At 42.5% G+C, this 18,705-nt stretch overlaps 1 protein-coding gene across 1 annotated transcript; it reads right to left on the bottom strand.

Annotated features, from left to right (window-relative positions):
- Nucleotides 1-208: 208 nt before the first annotated feature.
- On the bottom strand, nucleotides 209-16,822 carry gas7a (growth arrest-specific 7a). Its single transcript, XM_069680810.1, has 10 exons — nucleotides 16,612-16,822; nucleotides 13,151-13,240; nucleotides 11,288-11,403; nucleotides 10,361-10,435; nucleotides 8,287-8,365; nucleotides 7,857-7,988; nucleotides 7,442-7,565; nucleotides 5,160-5,239; nucleotides 4,424-4,522; nucleotides 209-1,696 (listed from the first exon to the last, which is right to left on the bottom strand). The coding sequence occupies exons 1-10, from the start codon at nucleotides 16,741-16,743 to the stop codon at nucleotides 1,583-1,585; spliced, it is 1,041 nt and encodes a 346-aa protein (XP_069536911.1). The 5' UTR covers nucleotides 16,744-16,822; the 3' UTR covers nucleotides 209-1,582.
- Between the last annotated feature and the right edge of the window lie 1,883 nt (nucleotides 16,823-18,705).

The following is an 18,705-nucleotide window of genomic DNA, read 5'->3' as shown; positions in this document are numbered from 1 at the left end:
GGTTAATACCTGGACATAAAACTCAGTGTATCAGTGTCCGTACGCCCGCTGTACCTCCTGCAGGTCTGTTCTGGATTGAATCCAGGAGCGTCAGAGACTCTGACCTGAAGCTCAGCGGTTTCACTGAGGCATCGTTTAAAAAATATAACTCTGTAAATATTACATTTTAAATCCTCTTGGTTACATAACACACACACACACAGAGACGTTTAATGTTCAAGAGGAGATTTATTTTAGACGCTGCATTCCACAGTTCACGTCTGACAGAGTCACGTATGATCAAAACATCCTGAACGTCAGGTAAAAGCACGTCATGAAACTGTTCATCAGTAAACTCACGTCATCAAACGGAAACATTTAGTTTGAACATTTAGAGCACAACATTAACACACTGATAAAAACTACAACAGAGCTGCTGCTTAAACCTGCAGGAAGTCATTTGCATGTGCGCGTTCACATAACAAACATAGACTTTGATCAAATCAAACAGAGTAATGCACGTTATGTAAGGTAAGGCAGGTAAGCAGTTTGTGTTTTCAGAGCAGGCAGCTGGATGAGGATTACACATGAATCTTTTACGATCAGCTTCGTGCTTCGGAGAACTGAAAAGAACGTCCACAGAAAGGTAATAATCCCAATTAATCAGCAGACAGCACGACATGATGTAGAGACACACAATCACTGCACATGTAAACACACACACATGTAAACACACACACACACCCACACACACACACTGTACATGCAGATTAATGTGTAAACCATCCAGGTCACAGATTCTCCTCCTCTTCTTCTGTAACGTGTTTTGTCTCTGCTGCAAGTTTTTTAAAGATCATCTCTGTACACAAAAAATGTAACACAACATTGTACAGTAAAACACCTGGCGGCCCACAGGTGTGTGAAACATGAACACACATCGAGTCTGTACAAACGTCACTGATGCAGAATGGGTCAGAGACATTCAGGTATTTCACCGTGAGGCACTAAAAGGTGTTTGACTCGGACTGAGCCAGGACAGACCCGGGATAAATCTGGTCCTCCTGCTGGGTCACACTTGAACACTGTTTGTTATTGAGGTTACTGGTGTTAATGCTGTACAGGTCAATTCTCCTTTAGAGACAAATAACTGACATGAAGCAGACAACAACAAACAGCCTTCATGTTCTACAGCTCATCAACAGTTAAAGCAAACATGCATTTTTCCACCAAATTAACCAGCAAAATATGAAAATATATCATGTTCAGTGTGAGATGTCCGTGTGCTCCAGGATCTGTATCCAAAATAAAAGTTTCATCAGTTTCCTCAAACTGGAAAAGTGTTGATTGGATGTAAACTGATTAATTTAAAATACAGATATTTTTAATTTAACTTTACAGGTAAACAGCAGAATGTGTTGATAGCAGTCAGTAAGCTAATGTTGGTTATGAAAGGGTTAAACTCAGAGGAACATGCTGGTACTTTGATCCGTTTCCTGTAAAGTCGAGGTGTTCGAGCAGACGTCTGAACTGTTCCTGGATCAGTGTCCTTAGGGGAGTTCTGTTTCGTACCGCAGACAGACGCTGATCCAGGGTTCGGGTTCTTTTAAATGTCCAGATCGACGGGTCGAACCTCACCCGTTTTATTCTCCTTCACCCACAGCTCTCTGTCTTTGGATGGGTCCACGCCCTGCAGCAGCTGGTCCACTGGCTCCACCATCTGAGACAACATCACATAAACGTTAGCATCCCATCACTTACTGCTATTACCTCATTAACATTAGCTTAGCATGGTTAATAGAATGATTATCATTTCTAAACTTGTTTTTTGTCCCACTTAAATGAATTGAACGACACCATGTTTGTACCTGAGCTCAAGAACAGCAAGAAATCTGTTTTGAACTTTTGAACAGAGCCAGCTTAGGGAGCTAGTTAGCTTGAACAAAATATGCTAGTGACTGAAGAAACTGCTTTTGTCCAGCTTTGTGGGAAATCGTGAACTGAAAAATATAAATACATTTAAAGGATTTTAGGACATCAGTGTTTGATGGTTGAATACCTCAATGAAAACAAGTAAACGTTTAACACACAGACTGTTTATAAGAAATGGACGTAGCCTCCGGTTTGTGACGTGAAGACGCTACAGGAGGGTCTTCAATCCGCATTGTCTCTAATGTCCAGCAGGGGGCGACTCCAATGGTTGTAAAAGAAGTGTGATCCTATAGAAGTCTATGAGAACATGCTCCTCCTCCTCTCCAGAGTTATTCCCTCAGTAAACATGTTCCTAATGAGTTTATGGTCTCAGTCTCTAGTTTCAAGTCTTCTTCAACACAGCATGATGTTCATGTAGTCACTGATGCTCCCATTGAGAGTCACACACCATTAATCCTGACCAAATCTCCGACTCCATTTGCAGAAATGCAGCCCCAAACTTGAAGGAACCTCCAGCATGCTTCACTGTTGCCTGCAGACACTCATTATCGTAGCGCTCTCCAGCCCTTCGGCGAACAAACTGCCTTCTGCTTCACATTGTGACTCATCAGTCCAGAGCACCTGCTGCCATTTCTCTGCAGCCCAGTTCCTATGTTTCCGTGCATCGCTGAGTGGCTTGGCCTTGTTTCCATGTCGGAGGCTTTTTGGCTGCAACTCTTCCATGAAGACCACTTGTGGCCAGCCTTCTCCGGACAGTTGATGGGTGTACCTGGGTCCCACTGGTTTCTGCCAGTTCTGAGCTGATGGCACTGCTGGACATCTTCCCGTTTGGAAGGGAAATAAGCTCGATGTGTTTTTCACCTGCTGCACTAAGTTTCCTCGGCCGACCACTGCGTCTACGATCCTCAACGTCGCCCGTTTCTTTGTGATTCTTCCAAAGAGCTTGAACAGCACATCTTGAAACCCCAGTGTGCTTTGAAATCTTTGTCTGGGAGAGACCTTGCTGATGCAGTATAACTACCTTGTGTCTTGTTGCTGTGCTCAGTCTTGCCATGGTGTCTGACCTGTGACATGAAACTTCCACAGCCTCACCTTGGTAGCAGAGTTTGGCTGTTCCTCAGCCAGTTTTAAGCCTCCTACACAGCTGTTTCTGTTTCACTTAATGACTGTGTTTCAACCTACATGTGACACTGATGATCATTAGCACCTGTCTGGTACAATTGGTTGATGTGCAAGGTATTGATGCTGGTTTGAAAGCAAAGTGTAGTAACACCAGATATTGATTTGATTTAGATTTCTCTTTTGTTCGCTCACTGATCGTTTTGTAAATTGATAAAAAATAAACAATTATTATTTATATTTTTTAAGGCATTCTTAGTTTACAGCATTTTTTCATACCTGCCTAAAACTTTTGCACAGTACTGTGTATATAAACATTCTCATCCTATTGGCTGTCCTGCAGTCATTAAGAAAGACAAGTGGAAACAGGCAGTGGCTGGCGTTTGTGCACGGAGATGTTTGCTGAGTGTTGCAATCACGTTGGAGAGTGTCCTTCTTTCCACCAGGAAGTTTTGTCTTCAAGTTTTTGTCCGCGCTTAAATGTAAATTAATGAACTGTCAACGAAAGACTGACGCTGACCGGCGGTGAAGTCAGAGCAAGGAGAGCGAGCTAGCGGAGCGGCAAGCAACAGATAAGCGCTTGAGAGGAAACAGGTAGGCCCACATCGGTTACCTTTAGCCTCTGGTGTTTCAAATATGCACGGGTGGCCAAGTCCTGGAAGTGAGTCGTAAACATTACTGACCGGGGTTGTGGTTGCCATGACTATATATATCTATATATTTATATAGATATATATACACACATATGTTATAATTCTGTATATGTATGACATTCTGTTATATTAACATGTTATATAATTAAGCTTTTGTGAGTTTGATCCCTGAGGAGTCACACAACTTAGTTTAGACTCAGTGAGGACAGAAAACGTCTGTGTCAGCATCAGATGGTGAATATTTTCACAATAAAAGCATCATAGACTCACGCTCTGGTTGAATATTTTCACAATAAAAGCATCATAAACTCACGCTCTGGTTGAATATTTTCACAATAAAAGCATCATAGACTCACGCTCTGGTTGAATATTTTCACAATAAAAGCAATATAGACTCACGCTCTGGTTGAATATTTTCACAGTAAAAGCATCATAAACTCACGCTCTGGTTAAATATTTTCACAGTAAAAGCATCATAAACTCACGCTCTGGTTGAATATTTTCACAGTAAAAGCATCATAAACTCACGCTCTGGTTGAATATTTTCACAATAAAAGCATCATAGACTCACGCTCTGGTTGAATATTTTCACAATAAAAGCATCATAGACTCACGCTCTGGTTGATTATTTTCACAATAAAAGCAATATAGACTCACGCTCTGGTTGAATATTTTCACAGTAAAAGCATCATAGACTCACGCTCTGGTTGAATATTTTCACAATAAAAGCATCATAGACTCACGCTCTGGTTGAACATGTCGGTCTCATGTCTCAGAGTGGTGTACTGACGTAAATGCTGCTGAATCCACTCGATCCGCTCCACCTCCAGCTTCTCCAGCTCCTAAACATCACAAACACACAAACACTAAATAACCAGTTAAATTCACTTTATCTTTACTGTGTTAAAAACAGCAACAGAAATACTTTTATTTTCTTTGTTCTAATCTGTTAGAGCCACAAATTAAAAACTTTGAAATCCAAAAGTTGACCTTGAACTTTTGCTGCATGTTTGATGAAGGTGATGAACCACAGAAATAATCATAAGACATTTTTGCTGCAACGATTAGGTAAATGTTGAATATTATATACACTCACTGACACACCACAGCACTGTCCATGGTTCTGAAACAACAGCTAAGCCATAGTCACGTGACAGCGGGCCTGATCTGATCATTTCTTAAACATCCCCCTTCTACTTGATCTGTACTGCTGAGCCTGTCTGTTAGAAAGAGCCTGATGCTGCGCTGCATATGTTGTTCCCAGTCGACCGTGCTTCCAACTCTCAACAAAACAAAGGTCAACAAAAACTAAAGATCATGAAAGCAGAATCCATGGCAGTGTTGTTGTGTTGAACTGCATTGCATTGTACAGGTGAACCTGATGAGGTGGCCCGTGACTGTATGTATATATTCATACATATAAGCAGGCAACTCTTTCAGTATGAAACCACATAATAAAGACAAGCCTGATTTTCTCACCATGCTGCTTGTCACCATTTCTTCAAACCACTTGGACTGAGTCTGGTTGTACAGGTCAATGCAGCGCATCAGGTCATCACCTAAGGGAGAGGTCAAAGGTCAACAGAGGAACAACATCAAGTTTTTTTATTATACCAGGTAAAATCACAGTGTGTGGTTATGTAACATGTGATTTACATGGAGCAGGAACCCTGAATGACCAGCAGAGGGCACTCAGAGACTCACTGAGGAACCAGTTTCATGAGATGTGAAGCTTCTGTTCAGGGAGAAAATAATTCTTCCACTCAAGTTTCAGTTATTAATAAAGGACTTTGATTCTAACGTGAGCTGTCTGAGGGATCAAAACGTGACGAGCATTTCAAAGACTTCTATTTTAAACTGAACTCACATTTACTCACAGTCACGTCACACTTTTATTTGGACTCTTGTTCCTGTTTTTACCGACTTGTGTTAAGTGTTGAGTAAGAATCAAACTGAAGAGTCTGTGTGCTGAACAGACTGAGTTTTATATCTTAGGGTATTTTAGTGACACATGTGGAACATGTCTGGCTGCCGTGTTCCTTCTGTGACGAGTTTGAGCTGAACGATCATCATGCTTTCATGTTCAGTCACATGACCTGAAACACGTCACGCTGATGAATTAGAACTCCAGTTTCTCGTCTACCATGACGAATCTACACGAAAAGTCTGTCTGATGTCACATCAGCGCAGAGCTCAGAGTGACGTGACGCTGTGCTGCAGTGTGTTTCACTGTCTGTCACCTGTCCTCTGTCAGAGGGCCGCACAGTGTGCTAACAGTAGGAGGGCTTTGAGCATGATGTTGATCTTTTACTTTAATTTAATGTACATAAAAACACACTGCACTTATCTGGTGTAATCACAGGTGGAAAGTGACGAATTACATTTACTCGTGTGACTGTAATTGTGTAGTTTTTTTGTGTACTTGTGTACTTTTTAAAATCTGTAATTTGAGTTGTCCTCAGGTAGGTTTTGTTTGAGTATTGTACTTTGTTACATTTTAAATCACATCTGTTACTGAGTAAAAGAACAAAATTGCGCCCCGTAAACAACCGCAGTGAATGATGGGCAAGAGAACAAACACCAGTGGTGCAGACCCAGCTGAAGGCGAAACACTGTGCGCCCCGCGGCTTCAACCTCAGGTGAGGGAGACCCCGGCATGCCCCCGATCAATCTCCAATCAGATTGGCTATAGTCTGACGACGATACAGCTGAAGACTTCCTTTTCCTCGTGCAGCAGTGTTTACAGATAAACAACCCGTTTCTCTTGTGACTGACTTTAATTAACGGCTCTTACCTTCGCCGAAGTATCATCATGATGCAGATTAGGAACAAGTCAACATGAAGCGTTGTCAGGTCTGTCCTCAGGAGGAGAAGAACACGACTTTTAAATGCTCGCTTGTTGAACGGAGGTCGGATCGATTATTTCTGATGCATTCGAGGAAGTCGGGAAATCTGAATACTGAACAGCTTTTGTGACGCCGCGTCAGGGAATTTATCTCAAGTTGACTTTTAGATCTAGAACAGATTCTGTAAATAGTAGCCCCGATAGATACTTTTCTTTCTTCAACAGTTGCTGACAGGCGGGGCCGGGGCCCATATGGACTGCGGGGCCCCCTGGCGGGGGCTGCGGGGGTATACTGTATGGCGGTGTGCAGTGTGACTGGTGTTGGTGTTCGTTGGTGAAGAAAAGAAGGATGGTCTACAGAATCCACAGCTTCAGCCACCTTCAATGGTTGTATTGTCTGAAAATGTTTTAACTAAGATGACACGTTACACCTCCCTCAGGTGTGTCGACATGTTTGATTTTGTTATTGCACTTTCATTTGTAAGGCTGTCCCTTTAATTAAAAACAACAGAGGTTTATATCCCCTTTTTGCACTGCACAGGAGAGACCCCCTCCTGCTGTTAGAAAAGTAACTAAGTAACTTTTACTTTTAGGACATTTTAAACAAGCTACTTTTTTACTTTCACTTGAGCAGCATATCGTAGTACTCTTTCCACCTCTGGGTATAAGGTCATAGATTTGATCATGTCGCAGAAGGGTTAGGGTTAGGGTTAGGGTGATGTCAGTCTTTTCCGATGTGGTGTATCTCTAACTGGACCGTTTCCACATCAGTGTATCGATGCCTCCGTCGAACATGAGTCTACTCTGCTGGAAACTTTTCAGATCAAGAGGAAGAAAAGGTCCAGTACAAGTCATAATGTCCAAATTAAGAGCTGTGATTGACCCTTTTGAAACAGCATGACCTCTGACCTCTGACCTGCCTGTGTGGATTTCCTGCGAGCTTTCTTGATGTCCTCCTCCGTCTTGTTGCTCAGTTTTATCTCTAGCTGCTGAGTCTTCACCTCCAGGTCCTTCTGCCTGTCTGCCAGAGCTTTACGGGCCTGCACGCACGCACGCACACACACACACACGCACACACGCACACACGCACACACACACACACACACACACACACACAAATCCTCAGATTAACTGTACCTTCATGTGTAACAGGAGTGACTTTCTGTCTCTCATCCTTTAATCTGTTTTAATCCGTTCATTCAGTCTTTTCTTCTCTAACACGCGGAGACTTTAAGGTTCATATTCAGTAACTGAGATGACTGATGAACACTGGATGTGACCCACAGGATGACGACAATAACATCATTAAATCAGGTGTGATGTTTCAGTACCTTCTCCACACCTGCGTAGCGGCTGGCCAGCTGCTTCCTGAGGTCGGACAGGTGATGGTCATACTTCTTCAGGTCCTTCTTGAAGCCGTCTCCTCTGAACGTCAGAAGAGGTTTCTCCACCTCCGAGTGCAGCTGAGGACACAATCAGCTGATTATTACAGATTATTGTTAAAAAACATCCAGCGAAATGAATCTGCATAAACTTAAGTCCAACATGTCGGTGAGAGACTCGAACAAAGGGACTCATCGTTTGTCCACAAAATGTTGAAATGACAGAAAAAGATTTTATTGGACCAAAGTTTCTTCATGTTTTCAATAATTCACCATCGGAGAAAAACCAGAGCTCAGACAAGAAGAAGAACAAAACAGGATATCAGATAACGGGGATGAATGAATCCTTTAATGAACTCAAACATTCACAGGATCTGACCTTGTTGGAGAACTTGAGGTGAACTTCAGCTTCATCGTGCAGACTCTTCTTCAGCTGTGTCCACGCTTCTCCCAGAGTCCTGAAACAAACACACACACACACACACACGCACACACACACACACACACACACACACACACACACGCACACACACACACACACACACACACACACACACACACACACATACAAAAGTAGCTTGTTTAAAATGACTTAAAGTACCGTCAGGAGTAATTATTGTTTAGTTTAGTGTTTTATTTAGCCCGTGTTCTTGTCATGATTGATTCTTGTTTTATGCGTTTCATTGGTCTTTCAGTGTTTTGATCATTTCCTGTTTTACTTTGTCTCTCGTGTTGATCCACTTCCTGCCTTTGTGTGTTTCCTGTTTGGATTATGTGACCTGCCCTTATTGTTTTCACCTGCCTCTTGATAGTCTCACCTGTATCTGATTAGCTTCACCTCCCCAGTGTATTTAGTCTTTGGCTGTGTCTGAAACCGCATACTAACGTACTGCATACTAACGTACGGCCTACCAACTGACGGCCTACTAGCGTACGGCCTACTAACGTACGGCCTTCTAAAGTACTGCATACTAACGTACGGCCTACTAACGTACTGCATACTAACGTACGGCCTACTAACTGACGGCCTACTAGCGTACGGCCTACTAACGTACGGCCTACTAACGTACGGCCTTCTAAAGTACTGCATACTAACGTACGGCCTACTAACGTACGGCATACTAACGTACGGCCTTCTAAAGTACTGCATACTAACGTACGGCCTACTAACGTACTGTCTACTACATACTTACATACTACATCATACTCAGAGCCGTCTTCTCCGTATCACGTGACTTAATCGTTTACGTATGTCCGGTCTGATCTCCGGTCTGATCTCCGGTCCATCTCCGCCACAGTAGAAGCTGAATAGCCGCAATGCATTTTGGGGCGGTTGAGTACAACCAGTGAGCTCCCGTCTCATACTCAAACATCCGAGCCAATCTAGTATACATCCGGGGCATACTATGAGATGGGAACGCACGACATACTCACTTTTACGTCACGTTTAGTATGATTAGTCTGATTAGTATGATTAGTAAGATAGTATGCGGTTTGGGACACACCCTTTGTCTGAGGAAACGTGTTTTTCAAACACTTGTCTCGTGTTTTTCTCTTGTGGATTTTTACCTGGACTCTTTTCGGTTTTCCTTGTGGCTCCTTGTGTTTGGTTGGACATTCGTTGGACTTATGTTTCCCTGATTTTGATTAGTAAGCTTTTTGTTTGTCTCCTTGTTTTGTATATTTTGTTATATTAAATATCACTGCATCTGGGTCCTCTCCATTTTGGTTTAATCTTGAGACTGCGTTATGTTTATAGTTTGTGAAAATCATTTGCACTTCGTTAATTTGCACTAAATATATTTCTCTAATTGTATTTAGTTTGTAAAGACTGTTTCCACTCTTTGGTACAAGGTTTCCAGTTGTGCATGTTCAGTTAATAATACACTGCCTGGCCAAATCATAAGCCACACACGAATATTTAATTATCCAATGGAAGGCTCTCACCTATTTGCTTCGTTAAATCCAGGCGGTGACTTTTTCTCTGATAAAAAGTCACCTTTGCTTCAGTGTCCTTTTGTGATGATATAATAACATTTCTATTTCCTCTCAGAACTTTTTGGACACTTCTACAGGGTCAGTAAATGGTACTAAATTCTTCACTGAAAAATGCCTAAGGTAATACTACAATAAATGGAGACTTGGAGGTTTGATGGTGACAAAAATTAATCTTGAAGTCTAAAACATCGAAGTCCAACTTTCTAAATAAACTTCCTGATGTTTATGTTCATGAGTTCACAGCAAAAAAAACAACACATTTTCATCAATTATCAGACAAAACAAATGTAAAACTTTTACAGGCGCCCCCAAAATGGTCTAGGTCTCTAAGGGTTGTTTAAGGGTGATTTCTTTCTGTGATGGACTTCAGTCTTTGATACAAGCATCAGTCACAAAGCATTGTGGGAAACATTCTCTGTTTGATCCTTCCGTCTCTAAACACATTTTTCACTCACCCCTCCTCCTGCCCTGCCAGCGGGCTCAGAGACAGCTTCGACAGGTTTTTGGCGTATTCTTCTTCAATCTTTATCCTGAAACACAAACAGGAAGTTTGGAGCCCGAGCTGCCTGGCTCAATGGAGCACGGGAACTGCTTCAGTGAAGGAACAGGCTTTAAAGCTTCAGGTTAGAATAAAATAAAACGTTCAGTCTTGTTAAACATCCTCTAAGACAAACATCTGATGCTCCTGTTTGGTCTGAAAGCTACGAATGCCATGCTAAATGATGCTCTGCAGCGTTAGCTCGTGCTGTATTATTACATGATTATAATCACTCTTAATAACACATCATTAACGGGTGTAAACAGGAGAACAGCTGCTGTGTTTTGATATACCGAAAGACCCCATATTTTAATACTAATTTTTTAATCTATTCTCATTTTTATACTCTATATTTACTGACTTGCTATTTTGTCTTTGTACTGCTGCAACACCCAAATTTCCCCCCGGGGATCAATAAAAGATTATCTTAGCTTAAATAAGTATTTGTAATAAATATCTGAGTGTAACCAGGAACAATTCAAACGCAGTCTCAGGAAGATCGGCAGAAACTTGATGCTTTTTAGAGGGTTACTATTACACACATGAGACCCAAAATCATCATCATATTGGGTCCATAAAAGCCTGCTAATGGACACTTCCTAAAGAAAAATATAATCTAGAAATCAATCAAACAAAGGTCAATATGGTCTTTTTTTTAAGTGCTGTTAAGTTTGCTGTTAAAATGTAAAGTTCTTAACAAGCTGTCACTCTGTTTCCTGGTGACATCTGAAGGTCTGACTAATAAACAGTCATCACCATTACATAATTCTGATTCAACAGCTAATGCTATGCAAGTAATATTCAAAGTCGATGACTATTAACTATTAGATTTTTCATGTTTTACCTCTCATGGATGAACTCAGACATCTCCTTCTGCATCTGTTTCCCCTTCAGCTGCTTCTGAACAAGAACCTCAAACCCCCCCACAGAGGGTGTCCCCTGAGGGTCCTTCTTATCCGTCTGAGGAACAGGAGGAGCAGGAGGAGCAAGAGAAGGAGGAGAAGAAATTGGAGACAAGTGTTGTACCGAGCAGCATGTTGCATCACAGATATAATAATCCTTATTATTGCAATAAACTTAAAAATATATCAATATAGTATATACGATAAGTGTAAATATATGTATATAAATAGAGTTTGTATAACTGTCTATACTCAGTACTGTGCAAAAGTTTTAGGCAGGTGTGAAAAAATGCTGTAAACTAAGAATGCCTTAAAAAATATAAATAATAATTGTTTATTTTTTATCAATTTACAAAACGATCAGTGAGCGAACAAAAGAAAAATCTAAAGCAAATCAATATCTGGTGTTACTACGCTTTGCTTTCAAACCAGCATCAATACCTTGCACATCAACCAATTGTACCAGACAGGTGCTAATGATCATCAGTGTCACATGTAGGTTGAAACACAGTCATTAAGTGAAACAGAAACAGCTGTGTAGGAGGCTTAAAACTGGCTGAGGAACAGCCAAACTCTGCTACCAAGGTGAGGCTGTGGAAGACAGTTTCATGTCACAGGTCAGACACCATGGCAAGACTGAGCACAGCACCAAGACACAAGGTAGTTATACTGCATCAGCAAGGTCTCTCCCAGACAAAGATTTCAAAGCACACTGGGGTTTCAAGATGTGCTGTTCAAGCTCTTTGGAAGAATCACAAAGAAACGGGCGACGTTGAGGATCGTAGACGCAGTGGTCGGCCGAGGAAACTTAGTGCAGCAGGTGAAAAACACATCGAGCTTATTTCCCTTCCAAACGGGAAGATGTCCAGCAGTGCCATCAGCTCAGACCTGCAGCAGAAGGCAGTTTGTTCGCCAAAGGGCTGGAGAGCGCTACGATAATGAGTGTCTGCAGGCAGCAGTGAAGCATGCTGGAGGTTCCTTCAAGTTTGGGGCTGCATTTCTGCAAATGGAGTCGGAGATTTGGTCAGGATTAATGGTGTCCTCAATGCTGAGAAATACAGGCAGATACTTATCCATCATGCACTACCATCAGGGAGGCGTATGATTGGCCCCACATGTATTCTGCAGCAGGACGACGACCCCAAACATGCAGCCAATGTCATTAAGAACTATCTTCAGCGTGAAGAAGAACAAGAAGTCCTGGAGCTGATGGTATGGCCCCCACAGAGCCCTGATCTCAACATCATGGAGTCTGTCTGGGATGACATGAAGAGACAGAAGGATCTGAGGAAGCCTACATCCACAGAAGATCTGTGGTTAGTTCTCCAACATGTTTGGAACAACCTACCAGCCGAGTTCCTTCAGAAACTGTGTGCAAGTGTACCGAGAAGAATTGATGCTGTTTAGAAGGCAAAGGGTGGTCGCACCAAATATTGATCTGATTTAGATTTCTCTTCTGTTCATTCACTGCATTTTCCTTTTGTACTTTTGCACTGTACTGTATATTTAAATGCAGTATATACAATGACTATAAATATATATATCAATACAGTATGACTGCAATGTTGTTTTTATGCCATACACTGTTTGTCAAATGTGTTAATTTGTATTGTTTTTTAATTGTATTATAATGTGTGTTTTTTCAATCTTCCTGCACAGGGACCACAGATTAGCTATATAACTAACTCTGGCCCAGCAGTGGTGTTGTGCACGGCCCCTGTCAAATAAACTAATAAACTAAACTAAATTGTAAATACAGTATATATAATGACTGTAAATATATATGTGACTATATAAGAACTGACCCAGAAATAATCACAGTAACTCCACTCGTTTGGTTTCAGCAGCTGCTGCTCTGGACCCTCACCAGGCAGAGGAAACGTCACCCCGTTTATCTGAAGGAAAGAAGACAGAAAAGAGACAATGACAGACCAGAGAAGAAGACAATAAGAAGAAGAAGTGTTTGCAAAAGAGATCTGTGACTGAACACAACATGAGAGGAGCTGAACTCATGTCTGTAAGACAGACAGACAGACAGACAGCTCTGCCCACTGAGAATAGAAATCTTCAGTAAAACAACAAAGTGAGTTCATGTTTCTGCAGCAGCTTTAGTTTCTCTCAGGCTGTAATTATGTAACATTCAGCATCTGCTAACACTGCTGAACACACACACACACACTAAAGGAAACATGGAGCATCACCAGCTGACATAAACTGATTATTCTTGAATCACTGACCAAAGGAGGTCAGTTATAATGTGTTAAAGTTACTGTTGGAGTGTAAACAGGGTAATATCTTTCTAAAGTCTCCTCTATGGCCACCACCGAGTCTCTGAGTCTGTCGGCTGTTTGCTGAACAGGTAGCATACCTCAAGTTTTTTAATCTTCCGATAGACTTCACATAATCTATAATCTATAATCACTAACATGAATTCTTTACAGACAGAAATAATGACAACAACCTAAATAAATGAACACACTAACCCTAACACACACTTTCATCACACACCTCCTTATATCACACACAACCTTCTTCACACACCTCCTTTATCACACACGCCTCCTTCATCACTCACACACCTTCTTTATCACACACACCTCCTTCATCATTCACACACCTCCTTTATCACACACGCCTCCTTCATCACTCACACACCTCCTTTATCACACACACCTCCTTCATCATTCACACCTCCTTATATCACACAGCCCCTTCATCACACACACACCTCCTTTATCACACACACCTCCTTCATCATTCACACACCTCCTTTATCACACACGCCTCCTTCATCACTCACACACCTCCTTTATCACACACACCTCCTTCATCATTCACACCTCCTTATATCACACAGCCCCTTCATCACACACACACCTCCTTTATCACACACACCTCCTTCATCATTCACACACCTCCTTTATCACACACGCCTCCTTCATCACACACCTCCTTTTATCACATACCCCCTTCATCACACACACACACCTCCTTTATCACACACACCTCCTTCACCACACACCTCCTTATATCACACACAACCCTCATCACACATACCCCCTTCATCACACACACACACCTCCTTTATCACACACACCTCCTTAATCACACACAACCTTCATCACACATCTCCTTTATCACACACATCTCCTTCATCACGCACCTCCTTCATCACACACACCTCCTCCATCACACACCTCCTCCATCACACACACCTCCTTTATCACACACATCTCCTTCATCACCCATCTCCTTTATCACACACACCTCCTTTATCACACACACCTCCTCCATCACACACCTCCTTCATCACACACACCTCCTCCATCACACACACCTCCTTTATCACACACATCTCCTTCATCACCCATCTCCTTTATCACACACACCTCCTTTATCACACACACCTCCTTCATCACACACACCTCCTTTATCACACACACCTCCTTCATCACACACCTCCTTTATCACACACACCTCCTTCATTACACACCTCCTTATATCACACACAACCTTCATCACACACACCTCCTTCATCACGCACCTCCTTTATCACACACATCTCCTTCATCACACATCTCCTTTATCACACACACCTCCTTCATCACACACCTTCTTTATCACACACACCTCCTTCAGCACAAACACCTCCTTCATCACACACCTCCTTTATCACACACACCTCCTTCATAACACACAACTTCTCCATCACACACACCTCCTTCATCACACACATTCATCACACATCTTCATCACACACATCTCCCTCAGCACACACACCTTCTTCATCACACACCTCCTTTATCACACTGATACATACACAGTTATTTATATATTTGTGTGAGGATGTGAACTTGTTTCGTCTTTAATGTTTCAGTTTGACACGAAAACAAACGGAGCCACAGATCTGTGACAACACATGTTGTCCTCATTCTGCTTCATAAACATTCAGTCTCCTGAGGTCTGTCTCCAGGCTGCACACCACGCTTCATTACACATTATTTATATATTAATTATACATATATATATATATATATATATATATATATACATATAGAAATAAATGTATTTAATAATATGTCCTGACATAGTAGAAGAAGAAACGATATGTAACATGAGAGAAAAAACGTTTGCAGTCGATCGTTTGGGGGGTTGGGGTTAGGGACTGGAGGATGCTGCTGCTGTCGCTAAGCAACAAATACCTTGCATCCACACACACACACACACACACACACACACACACACACACACACACACATACACACAGCGAAACATGATATTAAACATTAAAATAAACACTGTCATGAAGCAGCAGCAGGTGTGAAGATGAGATAAAGGTGTGAAGGTGAGACGAAGGTCACTCAGCTTCTCTCCATGTAAGCATCTCCATGACAACAGTCATGTGTCTCCATGACAACCCCTGAGGTTGTGTAACTCAGTGAAAAAAACGTGTCTGATGGCATCACGTTTGTTGCCGATTTCATCAATACACCTGCAGCGATGTTTTTATTTCACCTGCTGCGCGTGTTCATGTTTGTTTGTTGTTTGTGTTTGTTCAGAGGAATGTTGCTGTTTCAGCTCTTTGTGACATTTACCTAAACACACACCTGAAGATCAAAAAACACAGCTGATAATCGATGTGTAAAAATAAACAAAATACTGTTATTCCTTCTTTTCTCTCTCTCTCTGCCCCCCCTCCTGTTTCCATTATTTCACACAGTCGGTGCTCATGCTGTCGTCACCATGGAAACTGGACCTGCTGCAGCCTGACATCAGAGCAGACTGCAACACACAAACCTGTCCCCCTTACCCCTCCACCATAGGTCAGACCCCCCCCCCCCCATCATGGTAACAGATTACATAACAGCTTCTCTCTGATGATGAAGATTCTCCTCTTCATTCTGAAAGCACACAGTGTTCGGTTCACAAACAAGCTGTTTGACCCGTTCTGCCCCACCAATCACAGATCAGAACCAAAGACCTGCACCTCCTCTTCATCCCCCCACGACACACTGATGAAGAAACAGCCCCCCCACCCCCACCCCAAGAGTCCAGAATGCATCAGGAGTAAACTTCGGAAGAGGAGAGAGACAGAGAGGAAGAGGAGGACGAAGCTCCTGTGTGTGCAGAGAACAGGAGGATGATGAGGACGAGGAAGAGGACGAGGAAGCTACAGTACTACAGATAAAAAATGATAAAGGAGGTGATGAATAGGGCGAAGATGGAGGATGATGAAGAGGATGAACATGAAGGTATTTGTACTCACTGTGGTCTTGGTCTCCTTAACCTCGTTGATCGCCCTCCTGGCAGGGGAGAGAGAGCCAGGGGGCTGGGGGGTGAGACAGGATGGGTCGTCAAAACTCTCTTCTGTGTCAAAGCTGGCCTCCATCTTCATCATCCTCCTCTTCCTCCTCCTGCTGCTTCCTCTCCTCCTCCTCTCCTCTGCACTGAACACCTCGCTCTGTCGCTCCTCCTCTCTCTCTCCCTTTTTTCTTTCCCTCCCTCTACCCTCCCCCTCTCTACCTCTCTCTCCTCCTCTCTTCTACATTGGAACACCTCGCTCTATCGCCGTTCTTGGCTAAGTGAGGGGGAAGGAGTCAGGCAGGAGGGGTGGGGGGGGTCGCGATGAAGTGTATCCTCAGGTGATGCTGCAGTCACACCAGTGTCTTTAAGGAGGCTCCTGTGTGGAGATCTGCACCCCCCACCCCCCCACCCCCATCGCCATCAGGCGCAGCTGATGGTGGGGGGGGGCAGCTGGTGGAGATGTTGGCGAGACGAGGATGTGAAAAAGAGCAAATGTGAAAACAGAAAAATACAGAGAGGAGCGGGAGGTGAGGGGGGTTTATCTACGTGATGCTCAACACCCCCCACCCCCGGGGACTCAGATAGTGGGGGAGGAGGAGGAGGAGGTCGGTTTGATGTTAACGGTTAAATGATGATCTCTAAAGAATCATTACGATCAGGAGAGAGAGAGAGAGAGAGGGGAGGGAAACAGGCAGCCAATCAGACACAGCCTGTGTGTGTGTGTGTGTGTGTGTGTGTGTGTGTGTGTGTGTGTGTTTCACATTTCATTGTAACTGTTAAAATAAATCTCAGGATCTTTTTGTGTGAATTTTGTATGTTTTGTTATTTTATGAAAATCAATGTTAAACAGTTCAGAGCGATTCAAATAACATATATAATATATATACTGTATCATGACTGTATCATGACTCTATTATATACTTTATCGTGACTCTATGTTATGACCCTGTCTAGAGGGTGAGGGTGCAACATATAAACAACAGGAGAAAAAGTGGAACTGCAAACAATGAGCAGTTTATGTGCAATAACAATAATCTTATGTACAATAATCTTATGTACAATGTTCAGACGTCAGGGTGAATTCAGGCCAGAGTAACAAACAAAACGAAGCTACTGAAAACCCAGAGAAACTAACTAATCCCTCGGGAAAGAAAGAGCAAATAAAAGACGTGAACTGAACCTGACTCCCTAACTAACTCCTAAACAGGAGAAAAGTTGTTAACAAAAATGGCGAATCACCCCTTCTGCTTCAAAAGTAAGTAAGTAAGTAAAACAAAAGCTCGGGCTCAAAGCTAGCGCGAAGCTAAACCCAAACTTAACTTACAGCATACAAAACTAACACAACACAGACACACAACAGTCCAAAACAGCTCGAAATGTGGACTGATACACCAGAAGACGAGGAGGAGCGCAGCCCTGCAGCATCACTTGTCTCCTCGATCACTCGACCACCCGGAAGCTAAATAGAAGAAGCCACCAATCCGCTTCGACGATGACCCCTGCTGATCAGCCAATCACACGCAGCAGTGACGACACCTGCTAAACAGCCAATCACGAGCAGCAGTGACGACACCTGCTGAACAGCCAATCTTGCTCTGCAAACAAAAGATGTACGAGGGAGGGAGAGCTCTCACTCGCCTCCCAGGATGAATCAATCAAAACAGAAAATACACAAATACACACGATATACACTTCATATAAATACGGCTCCGGCCGTAACACTCTAAAATACACTTTATAATGACTTTATAATATATTTCATAATGACTTTATCATATGAATATTGTATAATGAATTTAGCATATTTATACTTTACAATGACCTCATTACATCAATTATTCGTTTGCCCTCTAACATACTGTGCTACTATAAACTACACCTAGCTTTAGCATTGCGCTACAACAAAGGAGCAGATAATTCAACATAAACCAACCTGATCTCACTTGAGTTTATGTGTCAGGGATATTTTCATAGATGCATCAGTGCGACATCCTTTAAGGATGTTTTATTGGCTCAGAGCAATTCAGCTCAGCCAATCACAGCCGTGTATCTACAA

This window comes from Semicossyphus pulcher, unplaced genomic scaffold (assembly GCF_022749685.1).
Source record: "Semicossyphus pulcher isolate SPU_LCO1_2020_fin unplaced genomic scaffold, fSemPul1.0.p SCAF_48, whole genome shotgun sequence".
NCBI lineage: Eukaryota > Metazoa > Chordata > Actinopteri > Labriformes > Labridae > Semicossyphus > Semicossyphus pulcher.
The sequence above is the reverse complement of the archived record's forward strand: the minus strand, read 5'-3'. Positions and strand labels throughout refer to the sequence as shown.